At 37.8% G+C, this 21257-nt stretch overlaps 1 protein-coding gene across 1 annotated transcript in view; it reads left to right on the top strand.

Moving 5' to 3' along the window:
• The window catches only part of LOC124600409 (ankyrin-3-like), a 267644-nt gene that overhangs the window by 156751 nt on the left and 89636 nt on the right, over window positions 1-21257 (top strand). Inside the window, exons 17-18 of the mRNA XM_047136159.1 lie at window positions 8340-8441; window positions 13406-13540. Of these exons, the coding sequence (XP_046992115.1) occupies window positions 8340-8441; window positions 13406-13540 (237 nt within the window). The remainder of the gene's footprint in view (window positions 1-8339; window positions 8442-13405; window positions 13541-21257) is intronic.

Genomic DNA, 21257 nt, shown 5'->3' with positions numbered 1-21257 from the left:
ATTTTTTTGAAAGTTGATGGTATGTCTCCCTGAATTGTTGGTTGGTTGCCACTTTAAATTTTATATATTTTCACCCTTCCACCTTATTTGACAGTAAGTCTTTCACAGTTCTCAAATAGTAGATACCCTATGTCTTTCATATCGACTCCCATTTCCACCTTAATCAAGTCATCAAGCAAGACCTCCCCCTTAAAGAAGCCTTCAGTGCACTCTTTCCATCTGACCTATCTCTCCTTGACACTTACCAGTGGAATTGCATTGTTAATTTTACACCCTTACTTTTAATTTCACCAAAGGTTAATTTCTGAACATTTTTCCTGCAGCCATTTCACGTTGGCTTTGCTGAAATTCCTTTTTATTTCATTCCTAAGTGACTTATATTTCTGAATATTTTTGTATTTCCCCTTCCATTGATTAGTTGATGTATTTCTTCAATTACCTAAGGTTTCTTCACAGTTACTTTCCTTGTATTTAGTTCGTGTGTTCAACTCTGGTCATTGCCCTTTTTAGAGATGCCCATTCCTCATCAACTGAACTACCTGTTGTGGTGTAACTGTATATTGTTATAAAACATCTCATTTGTCAGTCCTTCAGTATCCCACTTCTTTACACATTGATTCTTCCAGATGAATCTCTTAAACTCCATTCTACTCTTCATCATCACTAAATAGCGATCCAGCCTATATTTGCTCCTGGGTATATCTTACGATCTCTGTGTGCCCAATGAGTAATTCATCTGGAATCTTTCTATATCTCTATATCCTATTCCCATTGTACCCCTTTCTGCTGCTGGTGGTATTACGCTTTATTCCTCTGTCCTGAAATCCTTGTCTTCTTTCCATTCATTGACCCCCCTTGTATCTAGACAGAGCCTTTACATTCCCCTTTTCAGATTTTCTAGCTTCCCTATCACATTCAGACTTGTGACCCTTTTTGGGGGGGGGGGGGGGGGGGGAGAGGGAGAGGAGACCAGGCAGCGAGGTCATCGGTCTCATCGGATAAGGGAAGGACGGGGAAGGAAGTCGGCCGTGCCCTTTCAAAGGAACCACCCCGGCATTTGCCTGGAGCGATTTAGGGAAATCACGGAAAACCTAAATCAAGGTGGCCGGACGCGGGATTGAACCGTAGTCCTACCAAATGCGAGTCCAGTGACTTGCGACATTCCATACTCTGACTTGTAATATGTTACCTTTTTGTTGGTTATTGACTCTTTTTCTCATTGATACATCCCCAGTGGCAGTACCCTCCCAGATATCTGAATGGGGGCTAACCCAGAATCTTTTGCCATTAGGAGAGATCATCCTGACACTTCTCAGTTTCAGGCCACTGTCCTATCAATACACACCATTTGTCTTTAATCCAATTGTTTCCATTGCCTTCTGCATCGTCATGCCATTAACTGTTGCTGATTCTTTCATTTTGTAGCAGTAGTTTCCAGCCACAAGGTCAAGAGGATGACCTGAAACTCTGTCAGCTCCTCTGGCAATCATTGACTTTGTTAGTAGAATGAAGGTAACTCTTTACACTGGGAGTCCTTGGTCACCATTGACGATGATTTTTATTTAGAATTTAAGCAGCAGCTGGGATTGAACCTGGGATCCAGGATGTTTTTATTACTAGGTAAAAAACACTACCCTGAGATCAGGAGTCTTATAGACTGTTACTATTATTGAAAGAGGTTCCTTTGGCTGGAAAGTATCTTTCTTTATGGTGAAGCCATGTATCATTCTCTCATCACATAGCACATAATATAAATTTAAATTTTTGTGACAGATGTGTTAGCTTCAGTGGTCAATTCTTTGATTACCAGTCACAGGATATCACCCATTAAGTTTTTAGTCCATAAGGGTGGATGAAATCAGTGTCTAAATAGTCAGTAAACACACATGATAAATTAGTTCCTCACATTATAAGCAACTGTGCTCTCTTTTGTAAAGCACTAAAGGTATTGTCAAAACAGTTGCTCTTGTATAGAGGGGAAAGCTGTAAAGTAGTTGTTATTGGATATTCAAAAATTCAAATTAAACTATTGAATGGTACTAACTTTTTCATCACAGATAGATTTAATTACCTATGTGTGTGCTCTTGATTCCAGAATGAGATATTCAATCTGCAGCAGAGTGTGCGCTGATATGAAACTTCTTGACAGATTAAACTGTGTGCCGGACTGAGACTCGAACTTGGGACCTTTCCACACTTCACAGAAGCTCTTCTGCGAAACTTGTAGAACTAGAACTCCTGGAAGAAAGGATATTGCAGAGACATGTAAAGTTTGGAAGGTAGAAGACAAGATACTGGCAGAAGTGAAGCTGTGAGGACGGGACGTGAGCCGTGCTTCAGTAGCTCAGTTGGTAGAGCACTTGCCTGCAAAAGGCTAAGGTCCCGAGTTCAAGTCTTGGTCCAGCACACAGTTTTAATCTGCCAGGAAGTTTCATATCAGCGCACACTCCGCTGCAGAGTGAATATCTCATTCTGGAAACATCTTCCAGGCTGTGGCTAAGCCATGTCTCCGCAATATCCTTTCTTCCAGGAGTGCTAGTTCTGCAAAGTATGCAGAAGAGCTTCTGTGAAGTTTGGAAAGTAGGAGACGAGGTACTGGTGGAAGTAAAGCTGTGAGGACAGGGCGTGAGTCGTGCTTGGGTAGCTCAGTTGGTAGAGCACTTGCTCGCGAAAGGCAAAGGTTCTGAGTTCGAGTCTCGGTCCGGCACACAGTTTTAATCTGCTCTTGATTATTTTTAAAATGAACACAATAACTTTTTTAACTTGAAGTTATTCTTAAAATATTTATAATTTTTCAAGAATCACATTATATAATATAACAACAAAAATAATCAATTATTGATAATATAATGTAAACGGGCTGGAGCAATGAGTAGATTTTTTATCTGTCCATTTACATTACATTATATAATGTGAAATTCATTGCAAAGCACTTTTGGTTTCATTTCATGTATCAAACATTACATAGAACACACATATGTCCATATAGGCAAAAGAATGAAATCTCTTAACTGAAAGGAAGGGATGGGTGCTGTGCTAACAGTTACAGTGATGTACTCCATTTCAGACTAGAAGCTCCATGTGAACAAAAGCAGGATTATGAAGTGCACCTGCTCTACCGTAATACCCCTGATTTACCTAGATATTTCTGACCTATGTCATGCAGTTAGCATTTTGTATCAATAATTTTGTCTGTGTCACTCATGTAATTATCTTTTCTCTACTCTTCCATTTCTTTTCTGTCTGTGTCTTATTTCTAAATTCCACTAATCTAAGATTCATTTATTTTCCCCTCAGTTTTATTGTGTCTGCTGTTTTCTGAATATCCAACATTTTTCTTTTACCATATGCATACTTCAGTTTCAGCTGTAAGTTTTTTTTTCCTTTTAAAATTTGTTCTTCTATCCTGAGCCCTACTCTGCTCAGTAACCAGGAAAATAAAAATTAAGACTCATGTCTGAACAGCTATAATCCTTAGTCCATAAAACGTGTGAAATGTAGCAGGATCAATAATAGGAGTAATTTTATTTTTTCAATTTTTGTCTGCTCCTCTACACTGATAATGAACTACAACTAAAGAATGTGCTTCCAAGCTGGATACATGACATGTGAAGTATTACATTGGGACCCCACATCATTTACCACCTTAAAATATTTTGGAAATGTGCATAAACTAATAATTTTACTGTAACTGAAAATGAAAAATTCCTAAGAATTAAATATTATAACATACAAAACAATGTTTTCTTTTTTGGTCTTTAATAGTAACATTCCACTTAGTTCAAATCAGGGAATTTTTTTGTCATAATGCTTTAGCCTTGACATAGTGAGTATGGTTTAATTGTGGTCTAGTATCAGACATTCAGTGATATACGTTTAGCAGATCTTATCACATGAATACTAGTGTGATACTGTTTTTGCTTTGCCAGTGAGCATTTTAACTGCACTGTGGCTGATTGTGGTTGCTTCTGAAGGCTACTAACATTTCTAACATATTCTCGTTGATAGAAATAAAGTTACTTATCTACATAAACCTGCTCCAGCTTCCTGTGTCTGAGGCATATACTCCTCCCTCAAAAATATGTCTATTTATGTCTTTTTTTTGTCTGTGTGTCTCACTTAGTTGGATAAGTATGTGTATACCAGTTATTTTTCTTCCTGTTGTTGCTGTGTCTCTTTAAGGGCAATTTATAATAGTGAGTCTCTTGCAACCAACAGAATTGTTATGAAAACTAAAAACTTGTATGAGAAGTGCAGCTAACTAGGATGTTCTACTTGTACAAAGCAAACTTCATTGTGATGATCTGTTAATATAACGTTGATAAATGACATTTTGCATTCAACACTCACACATACTTTGAAAAGAAAATAATCCACAAATAGCGAATGATTCGTAATGTAGGGACATTAAAGTTAAAACAAGACATCAATGAGAGCATTGCCTGAAAAAAAAGCAGTTTTCTGTATTCAAGTCACAGGTTGGTGCGCAGTTTTAATTTACCAGGAAATCCAAAAACTTTACACACTCTGCTGCAAAGGAAAAGATCCGTTCTGGAAAGAAACCTTAGGATAATGAGAGTACCGTGAATATACACTCCTGGAAATTGAAATAAGAACACCGTGAATTCATTGTCCCAGGAAGGGGAAACTTTATTGACACATTCCTGGGGTCAGATACACCACATGATCACACTGACAGAACCACAGGCACATAGACACAGGCAACAGAGCATGCACAATGTCGGCACTAGTACAGTGTATATCCACCTTTCGCAGCAATGCAGGCTGCTATTCTCCCATGGAGACGATCGTAGAGATGCTGGATGTAGTCCTGTGGAACGGCTTGCCATGCCATTTCCACCTGGCGCCTCAGTTGGACCAGCGTTTTTGCTGGACGTGCAGACCGCGTGAGACGACGCTTCATCCAGTCCCAAACATGCTCAATGGGGGACAGATCCGGAGATCTTGCTGGCCAGGGTAGTTGACTTACACCTTCTAGAGCACGTTGGGTGGCACGGGATACATGCGGACGTGCATTGTCCTGTTGGAACAGCAAGTTCCCTTGCCGGTCTAGGAATGGTAGAACGATGGGTTCGATGACGGTTTGGATGTACCGTGCACCATTCAGTGTCCCCTCGACGATCACCAGTGGTGTACGGCCAGTGTAGGAGATCGCTTCCCACACCATGATGCCGGGTGTTGGCCCTGTGTGCCTCGGTCGTATGCAGTCCTGATTGTGGCGCTCACCTGCACGGTGCCAAACACGCATACGACCATCATTGGCACCAAGGCAGAAGCGACTCTCATCGCTGAAGACGACACGTCTCCATTCGTCCCTCCATTCACGCCTGTCGCGACACCACTGGAAGCGGGCTGCACGATGTTGGGGCGTGAGCGGAAGATGGCCTAACGGTGTGCGGGACCATAGCCCAGCTTCATGGAGACGGTTGCGAATGGTCCTTGCCGATACCCCAGGAGCAACAGTGTCCCTGATTTGCTGGGAAGTGGCGGTGCGGTCCCCTACGGCACTGCGTAGGATCCTACGGTCTTGGCGTGCATCCGTGCGTCGCTGCGGTCCGGTCCCAGGTCGACGGGCACGTGCACCTTCCGCCGACCACTGGCGACAACATCGATGTACTGTGGAGACCTCACGCCCCACGTGTTGAGCAATTCGGCGGTACGTCTACCCGGCCTCCCGCATGCCCACTATACGCCCTCGCTCAAAGTCCGTCAACTGCACATACGGTTCACGTCCACGCTGTCGCGGCATGCTACCAGTGTTAAAGACTGCGATGGAGCTCCGTATGGCACGGCAAACTGGCTGACACTGACGGCGGCGGTGCACAAATGCTGCGCAGCTAGCGCCATTCGACGGCCAACACCGCGGTTCCTGGTGTGTCCGCTGTGCCGTGCGTGTGATCATTGCTTGTACAGCCCTCTCGCAGTGTCCGGAGCAAGTATGGTGGGTCTGACACACCGGTGTCAATGTGTTCTTTTTTCCATTTCCAGGAGTGTAGATGGTAAGAAGAAAAAGAATAGATGGACAAATTCATATGTTTTTCTTAATTGTGAAAAGTTCATATAAGAATCTTTACAACATTACTGAAACAATAATTGATTAGAGTGTACTGAACAGATCTGAGTATAAATTTTGACTTTCCTCACTCCTCAGACAGAGTAATTTAGGATATTTTTCTGGCTCTTTTGATGCAGTACATTGGTACATGGATATTCATGTTTCAATATAAAATAAAATTGCAATGTATAGAATGAAAATTTTTGAAAATATACATATCTCTAATCTAAATGCTTAAAACATATTATAAAAACTGAAAGTGAGAAACAGTGTTTAGAAATGAAGGAAAAGGGTATTGCGTATCTGTTTGTACTATTCACTTACTACATGCACATTAGGTTAGCACAGAACTAGCATTGAAAAAGCTCCTCAATATGACTACCTTTCTGTGTGAAATGATAATTAAATCAAGACCCTAAGCTGTTGACAGGCATCAATATACATCAACGGGGACAGTTGAAAATGTGTGCTCTGACCTGGACTCGAACCCAGGATCTCCTGCTTACATGACAGATGCTCTATCCATCTGAACCACTGAGGGCACAGAGGATAGTGCAACTGCAGGGATTTATCCCTTGTACACTCCCCGTGAGACCCACATTCCCAACTTAATGTCCAAATACCACATTCGTAGTGCCCCTGCCCATTACACTCATTACCTGCAGCAGACAATCTTACTGCGCCCCGTGAGAGATCGAGCAATGCGTGTGCATACAGCATAGAAGAAGGAGGTCAATGGCCAGTTAGCCTTAATTACATGAAGATGGTATCTGTGTCTGAAAGAACAGCAATGCTGTTTTTAAATTTGAAGTGGCAGGTCAGGCTTGTTATGAACATTGATTGAATAGTAATCTAAATGCTAACATATTAGGTACTAAGGGATTTTTAAGTCTTAGTTTTTACTAATATAGTTTTATGTGCGATGGGTGCAACAATTTCTGGTACAAACCTAGCATTATGAAAAAAAGTTGGGGAGTGGCTCCTGCAGTTAGCAATGAAAATCCAGGACCTATCTATGGGTCATATTGCAAAATGATCCAATAGAACTAAAAGCTGTATGGTTCTAACAGACAGTTTTACGTAAGTCTTGATTAGTTCTTTACTTTATTCTCTTCTTTAACTGGTAATGATTGGCAGAATTATTATTTCATAATTTTCAGGGATACAAGTTCTGAAATTTGATCGGAGTTATAGTACTGGCACGTTTCCCAAGTGGGCAGAATGGTAGCAATAAAAGTAATCTTTATCAATTTTTAGAAAGTTAGGTGTCTTGTAATTAATTTTTGAACTTAATCTTCAGTCTAAATTGGATCCAAAAGACATTAAGGAAAGGCTGATTATTTATATAAAGCAATAGAAAAATGCCAGTATTATTATGGTTGAAAGCAGACCATTACCATAAAAGGTGAATTAGTCAGCCAACTTGCTTCCAAGGAAGAGCTATTCAGCTTGGAAGCTAAGAGGCGAGGAAGTAGTCAGTTCTGTTAACTGCATTGTGTTCGTCATTTTGAAGTTAATATATATGTGAGCATTATGTATTCCTTCTTATAAATTTTTGTGATTCCTTTATTCTTTATGTATTTCCTAACACTTGTTTACCATTCGCCTTGATGAAATCTTAACTGTTTGCTGCATGCCATGGAATGTGTTGGTATGCATTGGAATGTAGATTGATCTAACTGTAAAATTGTAAGATTTTAACATTGGCCACTATTGAATTATGATGCACAGCTCCCTGTTGATATTTATAACATTTCATAGAAAGAGTAAACTTCATGGAAGGTTGCATTCTGTATGTCATAAAATACTAAAGATTGTTACCTTTCTTCTGATGTTTCTTTTTTGAGCTTCTGCATAACTTCTCATTAATAGTAACAGATCAAAACATGACAGTGACTTCTTTCCCTTAACTAAACTTGGTTTGAATTTAACTGCTCCTATTGTGGTCTAACACAAGTGCTTCTGAATTTCTGTTTTATACATTCAGTACTAACTATTCTGAGTATGCTTTTTTGTTCTACAGAAGTAACTGTCTAATCATGTACCTTATTCTTTTATATTGTTGCTGTGTTCAGAAGCCACAAGAATGAATTAACTCTTAGTGCATTCAGATAACATATGTTTTGAAATATGTTGACACATGCCAACTTTAGTTCTTTTTGTACACCTAAGAGTTGATTTATTCAGATTGGGATCCCTATTTACATCCCGGGCATGGTAGTTGACTGCGGGTCTTTCTGTCTTCTTTATCCCAAACTCGCAGGTGGTGACGAAGTGTTGGATATGGCGATGAATGTTTACGGAAAACCTACCCATGCCCAACATGTCTACTTGCCTTACTACCAAGGTCAAATGCAGTATACACGTAAGTGTAATTGTCTTCCATCTTTTTACACTATGTAAATATATATTTTTAGAGAATTTTCAGTATTTTAGTAGATGGTTATGGATAAAAAACTTATGTCTGTAGAAACCATGTAGTTTTGCTGTTGGTATGTACTGATTACTATTGTTTAATTATCCACTTTCTGCTTGTGATTATCCTCGAACATATTTGTAGACTGTGTAGTTATCTTTTACATAATGGCTTGTGGTTAGAGGTATAATCATTTTCATAGCTTGCTTGTTGCTTGTAGTCAGATATTGCTGGGTTGTGTAGATGCTGGCACTGCAAACATCATTTTAGGCCAATGTAGTTCCCAAATTAATCATTTTTTAATCAAATAAAGCTTTAAAAGTTCTGTTCATAACAAGCAATAAATGGTTTATTTTGAGTGGGCATCCTTAGCAAAACAGATTCCGTGAAATAAGAAAATATACTTAATCTATGATGTGTCATCACTTAACCATAATATATATTACAAATTATCTGATGCAAAGGATGAGCAGCAGAAAACTTTTAACTTGTCTTCTATTTATTGCTCATTTCACAGCATTATCAAATAGCTGTTTAGCCAGACATTGTCTCTAGTTACTTCTAATTATTAAACTTAAAGCCATAAAAATATCTTCTGCATGTGCATAAATCATGTTTAAAATGTTTATATTAAAGTCACATTCCACACTGTTGTAATTGGTGTAACGGGAAATAGAGCACTTCGACCAGAGCTGTATTTGGGAGAATCTCCACTTACGCTCCAAACATAGTGTTTCATATGAGAATTATTTCCTTCTGGGTGTATTTGTTTTCTGAGTCAAAATCTGTCTCATTTGAATAGAGAAAGTTATTGCACAATATTAAAGCTAAGTTATGGTTCTACAGATTATATAACAGTGTAATGATTTATAGGTTTGACACTATTTTGTCTGGTGAGTCTGTGTCATGTAACAGTATTTCTGTGCACATATATGATGCTGTTGTGTTTGTGTGCATCAGAGATAATTTCCTGCTTTTGCAGACTACATTTCTTGATTTGTTCCATTATCTAATGACTCACGATCAGAGTACAAGAACAGGTAATTATGCTGTTATTACTTGTGTTAACAATTAAGAAATTCTTTTTTGTGTGTTTCTAAATCTCTCAATAACTTGCAGATTTCCTATTTTGATAAGTTCTATTGAAGATGTGTTTCCTGTCACAAGAACATGGGTCTGTTTTCTGAATGCTGAACTGTGCAATGTGGGTTTCAGTTAGCTGTGCCTTGATATAGTACACTACTGTGGCTAATTTTATGTTTTGATTACAGTCATGTTATGTGACTCCACCTTTTACTTAATTCATAAGGACCTTTTATTACTAAAGAAGGATGCAGCATTCACTCAAGCACGACACTTGGCAGTTTTCATTATCCAGTAGGACGAAAAACCGGCCCAAGTTGCAAATATTTTATTTTTCATTCAGTGACTTGTTTCGGTCTGAGACCCATTTTCAAATCAACATAACAATGTCGAAAATGGAATTTCTGAAGATGTAAAAAAAAAAAAAAAAGAAAATGAATGTATGTTACACATTTTTTGATGTCTTCAGAAATGCCATTTTTGACTTTGTTATGTTGATTACTTTGTTATGTTGATTTGAAAGTGGGTCTCAGCCAAGAACTAGTCATCAAATGAAAAATAAAATATATGCAACTTGAACTGCTTTTTTTGTTCTATTGATTGACAGAAGTTGCTGACCCAAGTTACTCCAGCATGCTGGAAGTTCGTAAAGTTTTCATTATATTCTTCTACCATGGGTCTGTGTTTTATATCTCTAATAGCGTTGTTGAGGTTATGCCCTCTAATCCCCCATCCTTTGTTTTAAGGCAATTCTCTTGAGCAACATACCCCAAAAATATGTCACACTAGCTCTCTCTCAATCCACTACCTTGCCCTTGCTGTTACATTTCACTCATGAGCAAAATATAAGTCAGATAGAACAGAATCATGGTAAATTGAAGCTTTTAGTTGGCCCACAAATGAATCATTTCATAGAATGTTTTCTGTGAATGACAAACATTTAGGCGAGGCCCACCATATTATTTTAATATGATGTGAAATGTCATTACGGTGTGCAGTTCATTGTAGAATGAAAGTTTCGTGCAGAAAAATATATAGTGAGGTGAGATGTATTTATTTTGTGATGAAATCAGATTTTTTCCAATAGCAGTACACAGAATTGTGAAAAGTTCATAACATTGTAAATCCTTGGTAGGTGAAGACATTAATATAGGAAGACAGTCTCCCAACAGATTATGTGCTTGTCATCTTGAGGAGATTTGTAAACTTCAAAGAAATTTGATTCAGAGTGGCCACTGTCATCTTCTTTTCCCATTAAATAAAGAATATTTTATCAGTATGTCACTCACTTTACTTCTGTAAAGACTTCATGCTAAAGAAAGTGAGAGCTGTACATTGGGTCAAAAAATTCGATAACCACTCCCAGTTAAGTCATTATAACAGTATTGTAAAATATTAAGTGAAGTTATTCAGAAGCCTAAAAGTTTGTATTTGTCCTCCAGAATTAATAAGTTTAATAACAATATCAAAACAGTATGGAAAGTCATAAGGAGTGAGGCTAGTGTAAATTGCTGCAGTAGGATCCAAAACCTAGTTCTGAACATTGAAGATACACAAGTATGCAGAGAGACTGAGTCAGTGGCAACAATCTTTAATGGGTGATTTGTAAGTGATAATGGCTTCTTAGAAATGGTGATTAAAATACTGAAAGAACATTTCCCTAATTCTGTAGAGATGATAGGTGTAACCCCCAAAACAGTACAGGAATTAAGGAAATCCATCATTTCTTTAAAAAGCAAATCTCAACAAATGGTGACAATATTTTAGCCTAGCTACTAAAAGATTGCTGTAATCAGTTAAGTAAAGTTATATCTCATATATTCAGTACCTCCTTCAATCAAGGTATGTTGTTCAACAGGATGAAATATTCTATTGTGAAATCCCACTACAAAAAAGGCGATGCAATAGATGTTATAAATTATTACCCTATCTCCCTTTGACTGCATTTTCTAAAGTCTTTGAAAAATGAATGTGTGCCATAAGGATTGTAAGTCACTCTGACAACTTTCACATAATTAACAAAGACCAGTTTGGATTCCGAACATGTACTCTGCAACTGAAGTCAGGTTTTCATTTAAAAATAATGTTTTGGTTTGCCTTGATAAGAATATATTGTTGCCTGTTGTCTAAGAATTTTGACTATATTGATGATATGATAGGATACTTACAGAAAAAGTACACCATTATTGAATCTGAGAGCAAGTGGGAGATTAGCTAAAATTCTATCTACAAGACAGAAAATAGAGAATAGTGATATATGGAAACAACATGCAGGTTTGAGGGATAGAGACCAACTAGGGAATGGTATGTTACGAAGTCCCACAAGGTTTTGTCCTTAGTTACACGATATTTCCTATATGTGTCAATGACCTACCTCTGTCCGCAATAAAACGAATGACTTCCCAATGTTTGCAATTGACACAAGCATTCAAATAGACAATAAAACATCCACCAACTTAAGAGTTTAATGGCCAACTAATTACTTGAAGATGTTCTGAACTAATATGCAGTAAATTCTCTAGCAATAAATCTCAACAAAACCAATTACACCCCATTCCATTCTGATCACAAATGCCCACAGGAGATAAATATTGCACATGAGAGTCAACACATACAGAATATGCGTAACAGACTTAACTAGGAACACCACATTCTCCAAACCTTGAAAAGGCTTAGTCTAGCAACATTTGCCATCTGAAAATTAGAGACCTCTGTGTCTCAAAACTGCCTGTTTTGACTACATCCATTCACTGATGTGTTAAGGAACCACCTTCTGGGGCAATTAATCAGTATAAAAATGTCTGTACCATTCAAAAAATATAATTAGAATTGTGTATGCAGTGCCTTCGAGAATGCCATGTCATTATCTTCTTTTTAATCATGATGTCCATGCTTCACAGTCCTTCACAATGTGAAGCGAGTGAGTCATATCACCTTCATAACACAAGATGTAAATGTATCATACATGGTGATCTGAAGAATGTGTTTTTAGTGCAAAAAGGGGTAATGTACCATAGCACAGAAATCTTTAAGTCACTTCTAAGTAATATTAAGATACTACAATAACTGATCATTTAAAAGTAATTAGAGGAGTTTCACATGAAAACAGTTAATATTCTCTAGATGAATTCTTCAACAGAGACAGATAAGACCATTTCCCATATGTGTCTTTGTTTTCCCATTTTAATATTTCTTGTTGCTTTAAGTACACCTTGTAAATCTCATTGCTTGTGTTCTGTAAAAATTGTCTTTGTGCTTTATACATCAATCTCTATGTTTAGATACTTTATGAATTTGTATTTCTAACCTCTGTGATTGTTAGTGATATGAACATAATAATGAATTAAATGTTTTGACCCATTTCACAGCCACACACTATCACATGATAATGCAACTATGAAACATGTATCACGCTAAACATTGTAAAAATCCTGGATACTTTTCTGGGGAATGATGCTATTGCAATTTGTGTGTTGTAATGTTCAGCATAACAATTATGAGTTGAGGAAAAGCCTTTGGATAACGGAAAGTTTGGAATGTGAAATACAAGATACTACATTTAAACTTGCATTGGGGAAGATTTCCCGCTTTAAGTCAGCTTTCCATTTCCATATGCAATACCTTTGCAACAAATGCTGAAGTAATTGTTATTCAGACACATTTTCATGTCTTATAAATGACAAAAATGATTTTCCAAAACTGTGCTCTCTCATCTACCATGTATGTTAATTATTACAGTATGACCTAGATTCTTGCATTTGTATAAATAAACTAGTTTTTTGTAAATAATCTAGTTTTCTGTATTATGTCATTATTTTTAAATCTCATAGGTGAAGATCCAGGAATGAATGATCATCAGCAGTACCGTTACATGACAGTCGATGACATGAAATCACTTGGTGATGATTCTTTGCAAATTGATGTCACTAGGGATGAGAGGATTGATGCCAATAGGATGTCAGTTGGTAAGTAATTCTACAGTGACTCTGTGGGATCCATGTACTTGAATTATTTAAAATAATTCTTCTTCCATCTCCAGACAGTTCCTATATTTCCAGTTAGTTGTTCTGGTCCAGTAGCCTCCACAGTTAACAGTATATTCTTGCTTTCTAAACCTGAAATTAATGCAACATACATTAACTTCCACAGTCTCCCTGGATCTGTGATTCAGGTAATTCTTAGTTTAAAAGAATTCTGTGACACATTTGTAGAACATATTCTTTCTGGGCACACAGCCTGTTAAACATTTCCTTGCCATGATATTTTGTAACAGAGTTTGTTGATGAAATATTGTGGATAAACAATGTCTTTATCTCTCTTGAACACTGATGAATTATATAATCTGACATGAAGATAGGTCATTGCTTGCTAAGTAGAGGAGATGCAGGTGTATAAAAAAATGGAAAAGTGCTTAGCTTTCAGACACCTTCTTTAAAGCTAAAGCACTTATCTTGGATGGCGTGTGTGGTGGGCATAGAGATGGACACAGGTATTGCATAGGTTGGGTGGATGGCAGAATATTGCTTTGAGGCAGATGGGATTGATGTAGGAAGAAAAATTATTTCATGAAGATTGTTACCAAAGATCTAATGCTGCTGAAAGCAGTTGGATTTACAGAGAATCAAGCAAAACATATACAACAGCCTTGTGGAAAAGAATCATTATTATTTTAAAAAACTCATGTAAGAAAAATGAAAAAATTATGAGGAGACAGGATAGTTGGCATTACTTACATTCAAGAACCAAAATTTCAAGTACTGTGAACAGAAGCATTTAAAAGTACAAAAATGTGGATAATTATAAACTAGTTTTCTCTACTTTTAAATGTGTATTTCGACAGCTCCTGAAGGTTAATTATTAGCCTAATCATGTTGTTTCTTTGTAATTTTACAGTTTTTTCTTGCCAGCTTGTGTATTTTAGTTATTTAATATTATGTGAAAGATAACTATCTTAGTACTTGCTGCTCTTTACATACATTAAGGACTTAATTCAGCTAGATTTTTCAATTTATTTTATTTTCTTATTGCGCATACCAAGAAACTTTAATTACAATTACCATGGAATAATAAACGTCTTTTGTCATTTTATTCCAAAGAATAATAATATTATTATGCCAACATTATCAAATCAAACACTTTTCAAACACATTAAAAATACAAATAATAATTTGCCATGTTCCCACATCATCCCCTTCATAGTAGCATAGTCAGTATAAGACTATAACTAATCTTGCTGGAAATCGAATTTCACGGCCAGATCGTTGTTCTTTTTGGTTTTTCATATTCTGTAGAGTCTGGTTGTTGGTTCTGTGCTGAGGGTTCAACCAGAATGTCTCCAGGGTGTTTATTATTCTCATTAATCAGGTAGGCAGGTTTTAATCAACCAGTGGAAATATTCTTTATCTGGCCTTTCACCTTTAAGTCCAAAAAATTTTTGATTCGTTTCAATCACTTCATATGGAGGCCCTAACGCCTTCTTCACTCGGTCAGCCCTTACAAACACATGTGTTATGTTGCTGAGGTCCTTATGTGTGAATGAGGTTTCTTTTGCTTTGTCGGGATATTGTACAGGTTTCAGATGATTCATATACTGCTTCAGCTGTGACACAAATTGGCGTAAATCTGAAGCCCTTTTTGTGCCATACCCTTGACAAAAATCACTTGATATCCTGATGTGCGAGCCATAAACCATTTTTGCAATTGTAGCTTTAGAGTTTTCTCTAATTCAGCATCAAAGACCAAGAAGGATCACAGGTATTACTGGAGTCCATTTAGCAGCTGTATGGCCATGGATGGCTGCTTTGAGTGTCCGATGAAATCTTTCAATTTTTCCATTTGATTGAGGATGATATGGTGTAGTTTGTGTTTGATTACAACTACATAATTTTGATAGCCTTGGAATAGCTTTGAGTTAAATTGTCTTCCACAGGCAATCACTATCAGGTGATCCAACAACTGAAAAATGCTCATGCTATTGCTCCTGCTTGTATGTCTCGAAGAGATACTACTTTCATCCAATTTGTAACTTGTATCGATACATATTGAACAATCAGTATATTCATCCGAAGGAGGCATTGGTCCTGTCAGGTCAAGGTGAATTATTTTGAAGTGTTCCTCTTTACAGGGAAATTGTCCTTGTGGCTCTTGAACATGTCATGATACTTTATTTTTCTGGCAAGCATTGTATGTTTTACCTCAATTTCTGACCTCTTTTTCATGTGTCAAGTGGGTATTTTAATTTAAATGATGTATGGCCACTGGAGTGTAGTTGATGAAGCTCCTAGCCATCTTCTCGTGCCTGGGCTATATCTTCATAGTTACCTGGAACTGATTCTTCAAGCCTTGATAAGCTATCAGCAACAACATTTTCTTTACCAAATATATGTCACAGGTCTGTAGTAAACTGTGAAATATGCTGAAGATAACGTAATTGGAATGGCATTGCTTTCTTTTTATTTTGCTTGAATGCATACGTTAGAGGTGCGTGGTCAATATAAATATGGAAGTCTCTTCCTTCTAACAGATATTTAAAATATTTGACAGCCATGTATAAACAAGCAGCTCTCTGTCATACATGGAATACTTGTTTCATGCCATTGTGAACTTTTTTTGAAAAAAATCCAATTGTTCTCCACAATCTATCTTGCCACTGCTGCAGTGGAGCACCTGCCGCAGCATCTGATGCACCTACAAACAATGCAAGTCGACTGTGCAACCCAGGAAGTGTCAAAAGCGTAGTATTTGCAAAATCTTCTTTCCGTTTTTGGAACTGAGCAGTTGCTTCTTCTGTCTTCTTCCATCCAGTCAGTATGTCTTCAGGCATTTTTAGTTGTGCCTTTCAAGTAATCATTCAGCAAAGCATGATTTTCAGCAGCATGTTCCAAGTGCCGACGATAGAAGTTGATGATCCCTAGAAACGTTCTAAGATCACGAACTGTTTCAGGTCATTTGTAGTTCATTATTGCCGCAACCTTTTCTGGATCTGCCTTTGTTTCTGTAGGTGTAATTAATGTCCTAAGAATGTTAGCTGTTGTACACCAAATATTGATTTGTCAACATTTATTACAATATCATATTAATTCAGCTGTTTAATGAGTGAGTTTAGATGCTCAACATGTTGCTCTGGAGATTCTGATGCTACTGAAATACGGGAAACAGAAATCTAGTTCTAGCCCATTGTGATTGCATTGAATATTTAACAGAAACTGAAATTCAATTTTTGCAACTTGCAGTGTATGTGGGTCCAAACAATGAGCCTTATTGTATGCTGGTGGACCGGTCGATATAGTGATGTAATTCTGTACTTTGTGCTTCAACATCTTTGGTACTATGGTAGATTTTGTTAGTTTAGGAAATTTTTCCAAAAGTTTAGAAAACTGGCATGTTGGCTAGAGTGAGCTTTGTGAGTCTTTAGCATTCATAGTGGTTACTTCTGCCGAGATCTTTACTTTGGTGATATTGTTTATCAATTTTTTGTTTTTGAGATCAACGAGTAAACCATAATGATAAAGGAAATCAGCCCCCAGTATTCCTTTTGATATGTCTACTGTAATGAATGGCTGTTCAGAATTGTATTTAAGCCCTAAATCGAAGGTTTATACTTGGAACAGCAACTTTTTATCTTTGAATCATTTGCAGCATAAAGAATGAAGTCAGAGGGTCGAACATTCTTGCCTTTTGAAACTGGTATAACAGACAAATCCCACCACTACCTACCAGAAAATAACTTCCACTATTCCAGTCTTTAACAAATAGGTGATATTGGCAGCTTGATGTGAGTACAGGGGTAGAACACTCAGATGCTGTTATGTCGATCATTTCTAGTTTTCCTTGTTTGACCACTGACAAGGCTGAACACATTTTTCAGGCTTACAGCATGTGTCAAATTTAAAATGATGATAGCAGTATTTTCTGTTTTTATTGAATTTTGCTCTACTTCTACCATGCGATCTTGCATGCTTGCTTTGCAAAGCATTTTTATCTCATTTTCCATTTCTTCAGGTGTTAAGAGAAAATCTTGGTCTGTCATGGATTGCGATGTTGAAAGAATGGACTGAACTGATGCAGTTTCAGCCTCCTCAACAGAGTGCATTTCAATCATATGATCTGTCATTTGAGCAATCTTATCCACTGTTTCGTGAGATATAACTAAACTACATTCTATGCTACTAGGAAGTTTGTCAAGCCAAAGTTTTTTCAAAACCTTGACTGACACATTAGTTTCGGCAAAGCCCCGGATTTTTCTTAATAATTAGCTAGGCTTCGTCACATAGTTCTAAACCACTCAAGAGTTTTTTTTAATTTGATGCTCTTCACTTTCTTTAAAGATTGTCAAAAGTTGTTCTTTTGCAAGAGAATATTTATTGTTCTTGTCACTTGTAACTAGATCATAGACGTTTTCAACAAATTTTGACTCCAGCTGAGCAAGCAAATAGTTGACTTCGTCACCTCAGTAATTATACCAGCAATTGCAAATTGTGTGTTGGATTGAGAAAAGTGGATGTTTGGTTTTTCCATCCAAAATGACAGTAGCTTAATGCTTACCTTATCAATTTCCAGTTTGCATTCAGGATTATTACCTTCAGGTTCATTTATTGTTGACATTTTGCACATTTTTTAACACCATATGCGATGAATTCAGGTTAAAAAATTCGCGAAAATTTGACTGCAGTTACTTTGAAAATGTCATTGTCGTACTGGTCATGTTGGGGTCACCAGTTTGTTGCTCTTAGGATTCATTAAGGACTCAGTTTAATTGCATTTTCAATTTATTTTATTTTCTAATCTTGCACACCAAGAAACTTTAATTATAATCACTATGGAATAACAAACTTCTTCTTTTCTTGTTTTATTCCAAAGAGTTATAATATTATTATGTCAAAGTTACCACAGAAAACACTTTTCAAACACATTAAAAACAAAAATAGTAATTTGTCATATTCCCACAGACATCAGTGATAGAAACTGCATTATTTCCTGGAAGTAAACTCAGATATTTAAGATGCCCATTGAACTAGATAACACAAATAGACCACTCTCTGACATTTCAGTTAATAGCAATAAAATGAGAGCTTAACTTATATAAATATAAAAGTTGGGTGGACTGTGATACTCGCTAAGGCAATTGATGTTTTTTAAAAAAAAAACATACGTGACATCAGTGTAAATACTTGATCTTCAAGCATAGAGCCAGGAATTGCCAGCAGTACCATAGAGAACAACAGTAAATAAGGCTTAGATAAAAACAAACTGTGGAAAATCCAGGATGGATTGTATCAATATTATGAAAAAGGCAACTGCTACTCACCATATAGCAGAGATGCTGAGTTGCAGATAGGCACAACAAAAAGACTGTCAGAAAGTGAGATTTCAGCCAACAAGGCCTTCATCGGAAATGGACAACATGCGCATGCGTGCCGCGCCCCCCCCCCCCCCCCCCCCCCCCCCCCCCACACACACACACGTGACACAGTCTTTGGCAGTGAGGAGGAGAGGAGGAGGCTGGGGCAGGAGGGGGAGGATAGCAAGGTAGGAGTGGGGGATGGCAAAGTGGTGCTTGTGGGAGTGTACAGGTGCGAGGTGGAGATAGGGTAGTGAAGCTAGGTGCAGTCGGGAGGTTAGCTAGAGGGTTGGGGAAAAGGGGTGTAGCAGAAAAGGAGAAAAGTAAAAAGACTGAGGGTACATTGGTGGAATAGAGGGCTGTGTAGTGTTGGAATGGGAACAGGTAAGGGGCTGGATAGGTAAGGACGATGACTAATGAAAGTTGAGGCCAGTAAGGCTTCGGGAATGTGGGATACATTGCAGGGAGAGTTCCCATCAGCGCAATTTAGAAAAGCAGATATTGGTCGGAAGAATCCAGATGGCTCAGGCTGTGAAGCAGTCATTGAAATGAAGAACATCATGTTGGGTGGTGTGCTCAGCAATGCGGTGGTCCAGCTGTTCCTTGGCTACAGTTTGTTGGTGGCCATTCATGCGGTCAGATAGCTTGTTGGTTGTCATGCACATGTAGAATGCAGCTCAAGTGTTGCAGCTTAGATAGTAGATCACATGACTGGTTTCGCAGGTAGCCCTGCCTTTGACGGGATAGATGATGTTTGTGACTGGACTGAAGTAGATGGTTGTGAGAGAATGTATGGGACAGGTCTTGATTCTGGATTTATTACAGGAACAGTTCACAGTTCTTGCAGAATAATACGGTACGTATTGAACAGTCACTGTCGGTGCCTATTTGAATTACACTTATTTCACAGTTAAGTTGATGCATTGTTGTTGACCTCACCAGCAAGGGTTTCTTGTCTGAAAATCGGCTGTGGACTGACTGACTCGAGACCAAAAATTGGGCCTTTATATATCATCACGGTAATAGGTTCTGAAACTATAACATTATTTGATGTTTAATTTACAGAAATTACAATTAAAACATAACTCTTTAAATTAACTGAATACATTTAAAAATTGGCTCTTTTTAACAGTTTCTTATACCACGAGGGTTAAGCCAAATTATTTGTTTTTTGTTGTTGTTGTTGTTGTCTTTGTTGTTGTTGTCTTCAGTCCTGAGACTGGTTTGATGCAGCTCTCCATGCTACTCTATCCTGTGCAAGCTTCTTCATCTCCCAGTACTTACTGCAACCTACATCCTTCTGAATCTGCTTAGTGTGTTCATCTCTTGGTCTCCCTCTACAATTTTTACCCTCCACGCTGCCCTCCAATGCAAAATTTGTGATCCCTTGATGCCTCAGAACATGTCCTACCAACCGGTCTTCTTCTTGTCAAGTTGTGCCACAAACTCCTCCTCTCCCCAATTCTATTCAATACCTGCTCATTAGTTATGTGATATACCCATCTAATCTTCAGCATTTTTCTGTAGCACCACATTTCGAAAGCTTCTATTCTCTTCTTGTCCAAACTATTTATCGTCCTTGTTTCACTTCCATACATGGCTACACTCCATACAAATACTTTCAGAAACAACTTCCTGACACTTAAATCTATACTCGATGTTAACAAATTTCTCTTCTTGAGAAACGCTTTTCTTGCCATTGCCAGTCTACATTTTATATCCTCTCTACTTCGACCATCATCAGTTATTTTGCTCCCCAAATAGCAAAACTCCTTTACTACTTTAAGTGTCTCATTTCCTAATCTAATTCCCTCAGCATCACCCGATTTAATTCGACTACATTCCATTATCCTCATTTTGCTTTTGTTGATGTTCATCTTATATCCTCCATTCAAGACACTGTCCATTCCGTTCAACTGCTCTTCCATGCCCTTTGCTGTCTCTGACAGAATTACAATGTCATCAGCGAACCTCAACGTTTTTATTTCTTCTACATGGATTTTAATACCTACTCCGAATTTTTCTTTTGTTTCCCTTACTGCTTGCTCAATATACAGATTGAATAACATCGGGGACAGGCTACAACCCTGTCTCACTCCCTTCCCAACTGCTGCTTCCCTTTCATGCCCGTCAACTCTTATAACTGCCATCTGGTTTCTGTACAAATTGTAAATAGCCTTTCGCTCCCTGTATTTTACCCCTGCCACCTTTAGAATTTGAAACAGAGTATTCCAGTCAACATTGTCGAAAACTTTCTCTAAGTCTCTTTCTCCTGATAACGACGTCCTCTTGAGTAGTCCCCACCCGGAGATCCCAATGGGGTACTATTTTACCTCCGGAAT

The sequence above is a fragment of the Schistocerca americana genome, chromosome 1 (assembly GCF_021461395.2).
Source record: "Schistocerca americana isolate TAMUIC-IGC-003095 chromosome 1, iqSchAmer2.1, whole genome shotgun sequence".
In the NCBI taxonomy this organism is placed as follows: domain Eukaryota; kingdom Metazoa; phylum Arthropoda; class Insecta; order Orthoptera; family Acrididae; genus Schistocerca; species Schistocerca americana.
The sequence above is the reverse complement of the archived record's forward strand: the minus strand, read 5'-3'. Positions and strand labels throughout refer to the sequence as shown.